Source organism: Sinocyclocheilus anshuiensis, unplaced genomic scaffold (genome assembly GCF_001515605.1).
Source record: "Sinocyclocheilus anshuiensis isolate Anshui unplaced genomic scaffold, SAMN03320099.WGS_v1.1 scaffold183, whole genome shotgun sequence".
Taxonomy (NCBI): Eukaryota; Metazoa; Chordata; class Actinopteri; order Cypriniformes; family Cyprinidae; genus Sinocyclocheilus; species Sinocyclocheilus anshuiensis.
The window spans coordinates 4,398,004-4,413,640 of NW_015548309.1; the positions used below are offsets into that span (position 1 = coordinate 4,398,004).

Below are 15,637 nucleotides of genomic sequence, written 5' to 3' on the forward strand. Positions count from 1 at the left end.
GGAGATCTGGGGTGACAGTTTGCTTCTGAAATCCACACCGAACTGAAAAAAGTGAAAAATGATGTAGGACTGATAAACCCATCTGTCCCTGTTGTTGCTCGTAATGAATAGGAGCACAGTTCACTCTAAAGAGTATTGCAGCATAATTACAATGCATTTTTAAATTGCATCCTCCCAAATAAAGCTGAAATTCAGCATGTTCTTGTGTCACAGCTGTAGATACAGGTACTGATAACAATTATTTGTCAGCAAAATCAACTCGCCGCAGGTCAGGTGAACCGACACAATCTCAAAACCTAATAGACCTGGTGGATCAGTTTTCATGAGTTTCATTTAAACATGAAAAGCCTCAATGAAGAACAGAAATGTCAGCACCTAACTTACACCTAACATTTAGTTCACCCAAAAATGAAAATTCTGTCATTTACTCACCCTCAAGTTGTTCTAAATTTTGGGGTGAATTATCCCTTTAAATTCACTTGTACTAAGCATTTCAAAAAGTGAAGTTTTTACATTTTTACACACCTTTAATCTTTGGAAAGTCTCTTATTAGTAGTTTCAGGAATCGATAAGGACACTTTTGACCCATCATCTCAAATTACAGATGCCCTGGATTCAGAAGAACATGCAAGGACATGTAGGTTTTAGATGAGATGGCAAATATCTTGTGACAAAGCAATTTGTTTCTCATTCTCATTCTTGGAAACATGAATTACAATTTGAGCCTGATATCTGAGGTGAGAGAAAATTCAATCCCATCAAAAAAATAAATTTTCTTATCAAACTGATCACATATGAGCCCAAAAGTAACATTTTTGAGAACCTCAACTGGGTAACTGGGTTTATTTTTCAAACCTGTTAAACTACCTAGAATGTTGTAAATGGACACTGGAGCTGCAAAACAGACTTGATGTTTCATTATGAGAATGAAATGACACAAGCCCCTGCTTTAGAAGTGCTTTAGGATCTGCATGGGAGAGAAAATAATGTAGCGATTTAATTGCTTAAGAAAAGCAGTAGACTTAAATAAATAAACGGTTCAGTAACTCTCTCCCTGGGGTCCTGAAACACAACGAACCAAGCACATCTCAACTCAAATATGTAACAGACTAAAAATGAAAAACCATCTACTAGGCCAGTAATCTAAAAGTCTAATGTCTTCATGCATTATCTTGAAAAGCACAAAAGTTCAGCCACCCAAAAACAAACAAACATGCCAAAAACCAGTTATAAAGTCTCTTATATTAAAGAGGATGCAAATAATTATTTTTTTGTGAACTGATTACATTTGAAAAAAAAACCCACCCTGAAGGGCATTTCAATAAATACTCATCATTCAACTTGAAAAATTTTTTAAAATGTATTAATTTCTTTAGGTGAATGGTGTAAAAGTTGCCACCATGCTTGTGGTTGATTGCCAGGGTGTTTATCAGCTGGTTTCTATTTGGTTGCTAGAGTGGTTAACGCCTAGCTAACAAAAATAGTTTCTAAGGAGGAGAAGGATGGAAATAATTACTTTTTTTGTGAACTGATTATATTTTGAAATCCATTTTTCATTTTGCAAACATTATGGGAAGGTTATATTTGGATGTTTTCCGAACATTCAGAAACAAGTAGTTAGTAGTTAAATTTAAAAAATGTTCTACATTAAAAAAAAAAAAAACATTGAACAAATGTTCTATTAATTGCTGGTAGAACGTTTGTTTATAATATTGAGAGAAGCTTTCACTTTAGCCAAAGTTCTGAGAATGTTCCGTTAGCTGAGCAGGTGGTTGCTTACTGTCCAGACATAGCATAGTTCTTTTAGTCCACTGCTTCTTAAAATTATTGTTTTACACTGCCGGCTACAATTATTTCCTTTCCACTGCAGCCAAGTGAAACAGAACTCTTAAAATACAAAGACTCTCTCCCAAAAGCTGTTACACCCCTGATACTTTGAGTTCGTAGAAATCTTGCAGCCATCACTAATAAGATGTTTCTATTTTTATTTGCTTGGGATCTGCACATTTAGCCTTTCAAGATTCCAGCCATTGATTAGCCAAACTTCTTTTCTACAACTTCGCCATCATCTTCCTCATTCTCATTCCCCAGCCTTCATTACAGCAAGTGAGCCGCTCTTGCGGCTGATGAGGGGATCGTTTGTGTGGAGGTCAGACACAGATACACCCTTCATGGACCTCAGTTGCCACATCCCATTTTTATATACAAAAAAAACCCTTTGATTCATCCACCATGAAGGAAAGTGAGAGTAGAGGAGGGCAAAGCCTCCAGAAGCAATATTTTCAGAGACTATAATGAGCAGATTCGGCAACAGCTTGTGCAGCAAGCATCCAGACAGCTCTGTTCTTTTATTTAAGTAGACATCAAGTGAAGGAAAATACCGCTTCTCTCTGCAAACCCAAGACGCTGAGTGTTTTGTGTTTGCTGTGCATGTGAGAAATGCCTGTAATACGACATCCATCATCTTCAAATCTCTGCTCCAGGGTGCAAACATCATTCCCTGTACGGCAAAGGTGGTTACAGCTCTCTGAGGATCACCGTGAGCTTGTTGTCACTGCATATCAGCATAATACAAGCGAATAAGGCAGTGTGCAATCAGTGATGGTAGATTATTCTGTTATTAATCTAGCAACAGCAAACTGATCCTTTCCTGCATAAGAAAACTCTCATGCTCTTGTTGTGATTGGCGAGGATAGTGGCACAGAAGATGCAGCAGTTTATTGAATTCATCCAGCGATATTGATCAAAGCTTGGCTTTCCAGGTGGACCGGGACAGCGGGAAATTGAGGATTACAGGAGACCGGACAGACATAACAATAGAGCACTCTGTGGGATTAACCTTTCTGCCAAGCCTTACCTGCTGCTTCTGTCGGCCAAAATCACTGTTACTATTGCACATATTTAGGGTCATATTTAAAACGCTAATACTTGAGCCACATACTTAATATGCACAATATAATGCTGGCGGGCTGTTTTGAAGTGGACCAATAAATAAATATCTAGTAACAAGCCAAAAAGTCTTATTAACCACCCAGAATACCTTGGAAATTACATAGAGCACCCCTAGCCCTCACCCAGAACACCATATACTCTATAGCAACAATTTAGAACACCCCAGCAACCACCCCAACTGCCCTAGTAACTAGATAGCACACCCTGGCAACCACCCAGAATACACTAGCAAGTACCTAGAACACCCTAGCAACCACCCAGAAAACTCTAGCAATTACCCAGAATGCCATAGTAACAACCTAAAACATGTAAGTAACCATCCCACAGGACCTAGTAACTAACCAGGAGACTTTAGTAACCACCAGAATACACAACAACCCAGAACATACTAGCAACCACACAGAAAACCCTAACAACTACCTAAAACACATAGCAACCTCTTAGAATTCCCTAGTAACAACCTAAAACAGAAAATCAGAAAAACCTAGCAAAGACCTAGACCACCCTAGCAACCATTCATAACACTAATACCCTAGGAATCACCCAGAATGCCCTAGTAACCACTCAGAACACTCTAGCAACCACCAAAAACAGCCTTGCAATGACCTACACCCCAACAACAACTCTGAACATTCAGGAAATGGCCTAGGACAGCCTAGCAACTCCTCAGATTGCCTTAGCAACCACCCAGAACACTCTAGTAACAATCAGCTACCAGGAACAGCCTAGCAACCACCCAGAGCAGCATAGAAATGTACAAAAATGCCCTAGGAACCACCCAAAATAGCCTGGGGCAACTAACTAGAGCAGCCTAGCAACCACACCAAACACCCTAGAAACTACCACCCAGAACACCTTAGCAACCATGCAGAATACCCCAACAAGTGAATTTTGCGGTGGCAAACATCTATGGCGCTTTTCCACTGCGTGGTACGACTCGGCTTGGCACGGTACGGCACGGCTCGGCTCGGTTTGCGTTTCCACTACAGTTTAGTACCGCTTTAGAGTGGGCGGGATTATTCACATGTCGTTATAGTTGCGCCGCCTCTACTGCCGCGACTCCTGAAAAACTTTTTCATTCCGCGTCGCCCCATCAAGCTCTCGCTGGATCCGCTCCTCTGCTATCAAGGAGAGGAATGTCTGTATTTCTTCAACAGACCACGAAACAAAAACTGTTCAAAACAGTTGCGTTCGATCCTTCCAGCTGTGCTGATTTAAATCTAGCGGTTCTGTTGTGTTTGTGTCGCAAGTTCAGTGACGCAGGTAGTGACTATTCTCTCACGTCACGCTTTGGTAACGGTACGGTTCACTTGGAACCTCAAACGAGGTGGTACTAAAAAAAGTACCAGGTACCAGGTACTTCTAGTTCTATTAAAAGTTCACTAGTTCATATTAAAAGTTTTCCATCATCCTGGAACTACAAAGCAAGTCAAACATACTGCCTTTACTCTTATTTCAGTCTGTCTCAGAGAATTTCTTTCTGTGAACAAGATATAATACACCTCCTAAGGCCATTCCTTTATTATTTCAGCGCAGAATCATTTGAGAAGAGGATAGAGCTCTGTTACGGAGTTAAATGCCTGCTGCTGCACTCCATTTTAAGATTCACCGTCACGCTGCCTCAACTTACAAGGGGATTTGTTTTACACAACACAATTATCATCACTTTTTTTGCCCAGCTCGTCTGAATGCACACTTCCACAATCTCTCCTCCCGCTCTGTCCATCTCACAACACTAATCTAAAAATAAGCGTATGTAGAGAGCCACTGGAGCGGGTGTAATTGTGGCTGAGCTGCCGATTACCCCTTGGCGGCAGGCAGTGATGCTCCAAGTTGGACGTCTGCCTTTGCATCAACTTCCATTTACTGATTCTGTGGCCTTTTTGCTCTTCAAAAGCTTCTGTGTGTGCATACATACTGAACTATGGGTATGTTTGAAATGGCATACTAGCATGCATACTAGCGATGTCAGCATGTATTAAATATCCAACTGAACCAGAGCACCCTAGCAACCACCCAGAACACCGCAGAAACAGCCTAGAATACCCTAAGAACCACACAGAATGCGCCAGTAACCGCCCAAAACACTCTAGTAACCACCAAAAATACCCTTGTAATGACCTAAAACACTCTAACTACCCTGAACATCCAAGAAATGGCCTAGCAACTACTCTGAATGCCTTAGCAACCACATGTAATGCCCTAGTAACCACCCAGAATACTCTAGCAACCACCAAAATACCCTGGAAATGACATAGAAAACCCTAACTACCCTGAACATCCAAGAAATGAACTAGCAACTATACAGAATGCCTTAGCAACCACCCAGAACTCTCAAGCAACCACCAAAATACCCTGGAAACGACCTAGAAAATTCTAACTACCCTGAACATCCAAGAAATGACCTAGCAACTACTCTGAATGCCTTAGCAGCCACCCAGAACACTCAAGCAACCACCAAAAATACCCTCCTAATGACCTAGAACACTCTAACTACCCTGAACATCCAAGAAATGACCTAGCAACTACTCTGAATGCCTTAGCAGCCACCCAGAACACTCAAGCAACCACCAAAAATACCCTCCTAATGACCTAGAACACTCTAACTACCCTGAACATCCAAGAAATGACCTAGCAACTACTCTGAATGCCTTAGCAGCCACCCAGAACACTCAAGCAACCACCAAAAATACCCTCCTAATGACCTAGAACACTCTAACTACCCTGAACATCCAAGAAATGACCTAGCAACTACTCTGAATGCCTTAGCAACCACACGTAATGCCCTAGTAACCACCAAAACACCCTGGAAATGACATAGAAAACCCTAACTACCCTGAATGTCCAAGAAATGACCTAGCAACTACATAGAATGCCTTAGCGACCACCCAGAACACACAAGCAACCACCAAAATACCCTGGAAACAACCTAGGACACCCTAACTACCCTGAACATCCAAGAAATAACCTAGCAACTACTCTGAATGCCTTAGCAACCACACGCAATGCCCTAGTAACCACCCAGAACACTCTAGCAACCACCAAAATACCCTGGAAATGACACAGAAATGACCTAACAACTATGCGGAACAAAATAAAATTAAAAACATGTTTAATTAAAATTAAAAATAATGTTGTGTAATCAAATTAATAATAATAATAAATGTAAAAAAAAAAAAAAGTGAAATACAGTTGATGGCCTGTAAGAAATATTTATTAGTATGTTTATTTCAAATTCCATTAGCAGGTGTGACAAAAAGTTAATTTTGGACACTAGGTACCTCTCACATACAGTTTTGTGAAATCATGTGACAACAATGTAACGTCCTACTCTGAAGCATTCTGTGCACCATTTCACGTACTATTTTAAATATTATTATGCATTAGGCAGTGCACATTTCAAACACATTTCATGCACTCACAAACTCCGTCCATTCCATCTCACACAAACACACCTGTCACTCACACATATGCGCATAGTGCAACCCTTCACACTTCTAAAAAACCTCTTCTGGACCTCTACACACACTCATCCATTTCTTCCCATTCGCCGTCATAATCGGTCAGCGCTATGTTCATTATCACACACTGGCTAGCAGTTAATGCAGTGTGTGTGGTCTGCGAAGGGGCAGAGGAAGTACAGTGACAGGCAGTAATGAGAGAGCTCCAGTTCGGGTGACTTAACTCATCAACCGGAGCTCAGATGTAATCGTTCCACAGTAACAGCAGACACAGACACTTTAATGAGGAACCTTTCGCTTTCCCTGTGATTTCAGCTATGGCCAAACGGCAAGACGTCGCACATCCGTCAACCATTACCACTCAATAGCACAAGACTCTGTGTGACTGTGTTACTTTATATGAGCAATAGGGTGAATCTCACAAAAACATGTCCACATTCCACCTCAAATTCATAATTGCTCATTTTCTCTGTTATTTTACACAAATAAGATGAAGGGGTTTGTGTGTGTGTGTGTGTGTGGTGACATTATTTTAATGACAAATAAATTAACCCCTTAAATTAAATGGTCATTATCATAATGCATCCAGATGTTCTGCTTTGAGTTTTTGTTGTTGTTTTTTTTGCTATTGCCATTATTCTCAATTATGATTCTTATTAGATTTACATTACTGTATTCACATTATTTAAAGCATATAATATAATTTTAGCATTAATAATAATGAATAATAAAATGATTTTTAATGCATGCATACACACACACACAATGTTTATCATTATTATCAATATTATTATATTATTATATTATTATTTATTCATCTTATTTTTAATTGTCAGCATGGTAAAACATAAAATATTTTAAATTAATTTTTGAATTATTGTAATGAGAATTTGGAAGGGGAAATGTGTTTTATGATAATAATGCCACAATACAAAACGTCACAACAATATTAATATTGACATTCTATGACATCAGACTATTTTCATTATTATAATGTCCTAATTCCTAAGTCATTACTATTATTTAATGTTTTGAACAACCAAGAACCCTAAATATTAACCCTGAGTTTTACCCGAGTCAGTAAGCAACCACCCAAAACACCTAAGCAACCGCATGGCAACATCCTAGCAACCACCAGCAACACTTTAAAGTCAGGCCAGGGAGTTTTGTATGGTCAAACACCAGTGCTCATTGCTCATGAGTGACGAAAATGTAAATATCTAGTCTTTTTTCTAGTCTAAACTCAGCCTGAGAACAGCTGGTACATTTCTGTGGCACGTGCTCAGAAGGCACTTAACGGGGTTAGTTTACAATGCCGTTTCTCACAGAAGGGATCATTTTGTCTGGATCCTGCAAAGAAAACATAAAATAAAACAGGCTACACACTGGTGAAAGAAGCGGTGCATATGAAGACTTCAGTCTGGGAGGCATGGCTTTGGGAACGTGCCATTAACAACCGACCATAAAAGTGTCGTCATAACAAATGGTGGGTGTCCAGCATTAAGAGGCAATGCAATCTCTAAATAGGCCTAATGCTGATCTACTGCAATGTAAATCAGCATTCATTTACGCATGATTCGCCTCTTGGATCTGACCAAGTTTCTGATTTCTTGAAATGCAGCCCATGTAGAGCAGATTGTTGCGCTATAACTGCACCAAAACCATTGAGCTGAAGCACTAACTGAAATCGAACCACATTGATGGACCACAATATCTCAAATAGAGATGGATGTGAGCATGCTGCACAGTTTAATAAAGATTAAAATGCGTGCATTAACCGTGAGGTGCTCTTCGGTCAATTTTGAACATTAAATTTTAGGGGGTTTTTTAGAATTTTTTACTTCATCGGAATGGTACAAAACTTGGTTAAGGTTTAGGTGTTTGCTATGTGAACACACACACACAGACACACAAATCATGGTTCAAAAAGGTTAAATGGTCCTGAGAAAAAAAAAAGTCACACTTGGATTTTCATAATAATAAACTTAAATTTAAACTTAAACTTAAGTTTACTTAAGCTTAATTTTTTTTCACTTCAACAATAATCTTCCAAGTGTCTACTTTAAAATGAGATCAAGCTTAAGTCTGTGCTGCAAAACATTCAATATTTATCACAGTTTAAGTTGGAAATTTAATTTGTAGGTCTATGCTCAAAAAGTAACATATATTAAATGGATCATAACTATTCCATATATATAATTCAGTATCATAAAATCCCCTTTAAATACAAAATATTAAATGAATAACATTACCAAACTAAAATATAGTACATTTATTTCATCAAAATAACAATGCAAATGCCACGCGAGAAGCAAAAGAGGGTTACATATACAGTACACTACTGTTGAAATGTTTTGGGTCAGTAAAAAGCAAAGAAATTAATACAGTTATTCAGCAAGGATGCATTAAATTGATCAAAACTGGCAGCATAAAGACTTGCATAAAGATTCTATTTCAAATAAATGCTATTTTTTTCCACTAAAATATTAAGCAGCACAACTGTTTTCAACATTGATAATAATCAGAAATGTTTCTTGAGCAGCAAATCAGCATATTAGAATGATTTCTGAAGGATCATGTGACACTGAAGTAATGATGCTGAAAATTCAGCTTTGATTACAGCAATAAATTGCATTAACGTATATGCAAATAGAAAATAGTCTTTTTAAATCGCAAAAATTATTTCACAATATTACAGTTTTTACTGTATTTTTTTTTTTTTTATAAATGCTTGGTGAGCATAAGAGACTTTAAAGACTTTTAAAAATCCCCAACTTCTAAACAGTTTTTGGCTGCTATCAGTTTGCATTTGTTCTTAGCCCTCACTCTCTCATTGTCTTTGTCCAGATCTGTTTCACTACAGCAGCTCTTGTGTCAGGACTCTGAGGAACTCTTATCTGCAGGAGTTTCTGTTCCTCTCCAGGAGCGTGTCAATATCAGCAAAGTGTCTGCAGCGGACCATCTCATGCTGCTGAGAAAGGTTACAACAGCTCAAAAAAAGAGGCACGAAATCGTTAAACAGTTCCATCTGGCAGCTATAGCCTCTTCCCAGAATGCTCGAGGGCAGAGTCAGAACTATTTTGATTTTTATTTCCTTTTTCTATTTCTAGAGGTAAATTGTATTGCTGAGAGGTTGCTCAGGAGACAAGTTCTCAGTTATGTTTCATATAACTATCAACTTTATAAGATATATAAGAGATATATCTCGTTTGAAACTCGAGAAAATGTGAAATTTCTTGGGTCTTCATATGGGGAGAAAATCAAAAGTCTCCATTTATTTGCTATTGATCTCACTGACGTGAAGAGAAATCTCATAAAAAGAAATCTTTAAAGAAATAGTTCATCCAAAAATGAAAACTAACTGGTGAAACAGTTATTTGACCCTGTTCTTTGAAACAAACTTTCAGTTTGTGGAAAATAATTTGACTTTCCCGTTTCCCTGAGGCTCAGTTTCAGTTTCTTGCACAGACTGATTGTTTCACTTCATAAGACCTCAATATATAATCAGGAGTCACTGGTATTAATTTTGTGCTTTTTTTGACTCTCAAAGTGACTAGCGTTAACTTGCATTTTATGAATCAACAAGGGCCGTGGTTTCAGCTAAAAATCTTCTTCTGAAAAAAAAATCATCATCTTCTACTGAAAAAAAAAACAAAAAAACTTGCATACATCCATGGCCTGACGGATATCTGATGAGAAATGTTGCCTACTTTGAAACAACTGTCACTCAAAAATGTCTAGTAAATTTCACAAATAATTACAAAGAAATTGCAAGTAACACATGAAATTTTGAAGTAGAAAGACTGAAATAGCATTTTCTTGTAAAACATATTCCAATTACTGTTTTATTTACAATTCAGAAAAAATCTTTTATTTCAGTTCATATTTATTATATTTTAAGTAACAAACATGTTTTTATGGTTTTAGTTAACGATAATAAACCTGATATATAAATAAAAATATAAATATAAAATACTAAATTCTAAGTTTATATCTGCAATTCTGAGAAAACTCCCTGAGTTGCGAGAAAAAAAGTCGCAATTACCTTATTTTTTACTTTTTTTTAATTATTATTCCATAGTGAAAACGGGCTTTCATTGTTTTCAATGTGAATGTACTGTAAAATATAATTTATTGCTGTGATCAACGCTGAATTTTCAGCATCATTACTCCAGTCTTCAGTGTCACATGATCCTTCAGAAATCATTCTAACATTCTGATTTGCTGCTCAAGAAACAGGAAGACAAAATAAACATACATAAATTTAAGTCTAAAATGATTAATTCATCAAAATGTGCAATCAGTACACAGCAGAATAACTGGAACAAGTTCTGTCTCTCTAACGACATTTCTGGTCACATTCATGAATGCACGAACTGTCAGTGAATTTTCCATATCTGTCTTTCAATTCAAACACAGCCGATGAGGAATGCAAGGTGGTGGAACAAATAACCCAGGTTGCACTGCCCACAAGAAAGCGAATGAATGAGGTTTTAATGGACCCACGCAACCCCGCCATGCACCTTAATCGCTCAACTGCAGTTATGCAAATGACACAACTTGAAGGCAAACATAAGCAGATGATAACAAAACGCCGGAGTTGGGGGATAGAAAAATGAAAGAGTAGAGAAGACGCACAGAGCAAAACTAATATTTAAATGAATCGTTTGATATGGTTTCAAAGAGAATGATTAACTTCTTTTGTTTCAACATGATTCCAGGCACACAAGGGAAACGAAAACAGTCAATCATGCGCAGCTCTCTCCTCACAAGTTATAATGCGCTCTTATTAAGACGCACGTGGCACATTATGAAGAAATATGAGCACCCCTGTATGCACTTAACTCAAATTTTCTGGTCTCTGCTTTGATGCATGTGTGATGATGTTAGGGGGTCACTGAGGAGCCCGTGGTGCAACTGGGCAGAGAAATGGCAAACACTGCGATTGCGAGAATTAATGAATGAAGCTGGAAGTTAGATATATGAAAAATTAGTGAAAACACTTGAATATGTACATAGACAAGCACTCTGCGGAAAACATGAGAAGCTGCATCTGTAATAGACATGCTTACGGTGCTGCATAGTAAAATATGGCATAACACTTTATAATAACTTTCATTAATATGGCTTTAATGCACATTATACTGAATAAGGCTTCAAGGAATAGTTGAAAAATGAGAATTCTTTCATCATTTATTCACTCTTGTGTTGCAAAAACATTCTTTCTCGGAACACAAAATTCCATTCTAATGTCATTGGTTCTTGCACGTCTCATAATTGATCACAACATTGCAAACTTGAATATGCACATTTTTAGCAAATAATAACTTTAATTAGACATGTTTTGTGTGTGCCAAATAAAAACATATAATTAGTTCAAAAGAACAGCACTTACAACTAGTGGTCGACCGATATGGGTTTTTTGACAGCCGATGCCGATATCTTGGAATACAGCGTGGCCGATGACCAATATAAAGCCGATATAATTTTATTTGTTTTAATTAATATTTAAGAAATTTGAAATCATTTGAAAATGGATTAAAAATAATTGTGTAAAATAAACATACTTATACTTTAGAAGACAAAGCATTTTTCACAAATAAATATTTAATAAAAATCTAATTGAATAGGAAGTAAACACTGTAACCAACAGGGCACTCAGTATTCTGGGAAGTTTGTGTGCATTGGTAATCATATATATATATGTATATATATATTAATTTTTTTTTCAAATAAAGCCAAGGTAACAATCATTTTACATACAGCACACAATGAAAATGACATGAATATGACAGTGGGCAAATGCATAAAGCGCAGCATAATTTGAAATTACGAGTTTAGTTTGTCGATCGCGCGTCTCTAGTCAAGCAGAACTCTCCTCCTGTCCGCATTCAATTTGCATGGACCGACCGTCACTCAGAGAACACGCGATCATGCAGGATACAAATGCACACTTCACAAGATCTCAACTAGATTCGACTAAGTTTGCAAGGTTTGTGGAATTAAATGTTCATTAGTCATTCAAAGATTTGTTTAAATTATATTAATGCATATTTGCTGAATGCTGACGGCAAACGAGAAAGTATTATAATGTTTGCCTTTCTATTACTAATAATATTAAAGCAATCGTTATATTACTTTTTTTGTATACATTTTAATTCATTAGTTTAATATTTCTATCTGGTTATTAGATAGAACTGAACGACGACAGCGAACAAGAGGGAGAATGTGAGCACTGTGTGTTCAGGCGCTGCAATCTCAGCGCCGTCAAAATAAAAGGCTCGAACAGAAATATAATTACAACTGTAATTATCCAAACAGAAAAACTGATCGGCCGATGCCGATATTTGAAAAATGCCAAATATCGGCCGTGGCGATATATCGGTCGACCACTACTTACAACTATCTGTCAAGCATTAGAGGCAGAAACCAGACTTACATTCCGGCAAATAAATTGACTTGAAACTCAACTTGTATCAGTACTCTTGAGACTTGCTTTAGACTCAGCCCTGAAAGACCTGCGACTTGCGAACTTGTCTGATTGTTGTTCAGCTGAAGATCCAAGCACTCACCATTGAAATTAACGCCCCGGATGTATCCGAGGAGCTCCTTTCCGTTGATATTGCTCATGCGGGGGCAGAGGCCGGGGTATCCGAAGCAATAGTCCCTGTGCATGCGGTGCAGCGCGTGTGCCATGGCATAAACCGCATCCATCACGAACTGTACCTTCCCTTCCTGCTCGTAACTGGAGTCACGGCCCACCTTCTCCAGACCTGCACGAACAACACAAAACACACATCTTGAACAAACACGGCCTTCTGAGAGCTCAGAATAAGATGTTTCATTTGGAGAATCCACTCTCACAGATGCAGTAATTCTCTTCTTAATAAATTGCTATTTAATGTTTCTCAAATGTAGCCACTCATTGGAGTAATTAGCTAATCAAATCCTCGAGGAGGTGCGTAACAGTTTTGCCTGTTAAAGCAGCAAAAATGTGTTCTTTCCAAACAAATATTTCCTTCCATATCTCTAGAGACGGCAAAAGTAATATCACGCCTGCCGTTCGGAACAAATATTCCAGCTGTTGTTGTGCGTAAATTGAATTTGGCTCTGGCATCTATGATTATTTCTCTTATAATCATCAGAGCGCTTTCCAACTTGGTGTATTTTAGCACTGGATGCCTCCGGAAAGAACTTTCTTTTCCCACTACAGTTTTTGACACAATGAAGGATAAATAAAAACGTGGGCGAGTTGAATTAGCAAGACCTGGAGTGTTCCATTGCTTCTGCTGTCAGCGAGGAATTAATAGGCTCCTGTAAATGAACCCCAATCCACTTTTATAGCACATTCAGAGCAATGGGAAAATTATGCATTTGGTCTTCCAAAAACTAGATGGATTACCCGACCTGAACAGTGTGATAAATACGACACACAGAACAACAGGCCAGAGAAAACTGACTCCCAGTGTCAAAACAAGGTGAACGTCAGGTTTATTTGTGGTCACACCTCCACAATGGCAGTCCATTCACAATCAAAATCATGAGCTATGTTCGGAAAGCAATGCTAGCTGGATGCCGATTGGTGAGACATAGTGGTGAATATTTAAAATAAATAGCATATAATAAACTATAATATATAATAGTATAAATAACATAATAATAAATAATAAATAAAGTAATACAATTATTAATGAAGTAATATAAAATAGTATAAAATATATAATATAATATAGTATAATATAACAATAAATATGTATATTAATATGTAAATAACTATATAATAATAATAAACCATGTATAAAATAATACAAACCTAAATATATTATAAATACATCTAATATAAATAAAATAAAATAAATACATGTAATATAAATCAAATATATGATAAATCAAATATATATAACATTTTTTACATTTTACATGACAAGTTAAAACTAGACTCAAAATTCAAATACTATATGTTTGAATATTTAAAATAAATAACAAATAATATAAACAATAATGATGCAATAAAATAAATATTAAATGTATATATAATATAATATAACATAATATATTAATATTGCAGTATTCAGTATATAGAGAGCTAGCATTCTGTTCTGAACAACCATGAATACAACAGCATTTGGCTTTTGTTTGTTGTAAATGTATTCATTCAGCAGATGCTTTCATCCAAAGCAACTTACAAATACAAACATGAGTGATTACTCATAAGAAGCCAATGGCAGCAGTGCCACAATACACAAGTTTACGCGCTGCCTCGATTCAGAGCTGCAGCTGAGGGGCTTTGAGTGATAATACAATAATCATACAACAATGTCCCGTTTTTATGTTTATTATGGCATGTGTACAGGCTTTTCTGTGTCTCGGCTGAGCAGCAGAGGAAACAAACTGACGCTTATTGAGTTATTGAAGACAGCACGGATGACGGACAGCTTAATGAGGCCAACAAGAGTCAAAATCAAATGTCAATTAGTGGCGCAAATGAAATTCCCTCCTTTTCATCTCACATTTCCCTTCCATCTCTGGAGAACTACAGGTAAAAAGACTCTATAGTTTTGTAGCAGGCTGACAGTATTATATAAAAAGAATGATATCTGGCAAAACGTAATGACTGGCAGTTTGATGAATATGCACAAATGGTCCAGTCTCTGTGTGCCAACATTGAGACAATAATCACCATTCTATATGCTATCTTATGCTAATGAGGACACTTCGGCTACATAATGTATGCACATCTGACTGCATTACTCAAGCCAAGCTTGGAAAAACATCAGTGCCTGTCTTTGTCAAGAACAACACTTGAGCTGAAGCGTTCAGGACTGTTTTTAAAGCTAAAAATAAGAAACAGATCGCTGCATTTGCAAACAAATGACACCTGATCAGAGTCATTCTGCAAAACAGATGCCAGGTGTATCCTTCATACTGTATACATGTATGTCTACAAAATATATAAAGACTTCAAAATTTCAGACACTTTATTTCATGTGTGTGTGTGTGTGTGTGTGTGTGTGTGTGTGTGTGTGTGTGTATGTATGTATGTGTGTGAACGTTTATTTTTGCCATGAGGTTTTTTGGCCTGTGCCTTCCTTATGTTCCTGGCTTCTACTTACTGTATAAACAAATATAGTCATTTAGATAAAATGTTAATATTTTTATGTTTAAACAATTTTAATATGAATATGCATAAACATATATATATATATATATATATATATAAATAC

General features: G+C 37.1%; 1 protein-coding gene across 2 annotated transcripts in view; it reads right to left on the minus strand.

The window, feature by feature from the left end:
* Nucleotides 1-15,637, minus strand: part of LOC107656388 (metabotropic glutamate receptor 8-like) — a 187,518-nt gene that overhangs the window by 25,205 nt on the left and 146,676 nt on the right. For both annotated transcript variants that reach the window (XM_016444233.1, XM_016444232.1), the window contains exon 6: nucleotides 12,986-13,186. In XM_016444233.1, the coding sequence (XP_016299719.1) occupies nucleotides 12,986-13,186 (201 nt within the window). The remainder of the gene's footprint in view (nucleotides 1-12,985; nucleotides 13,187-15,637) is intronic.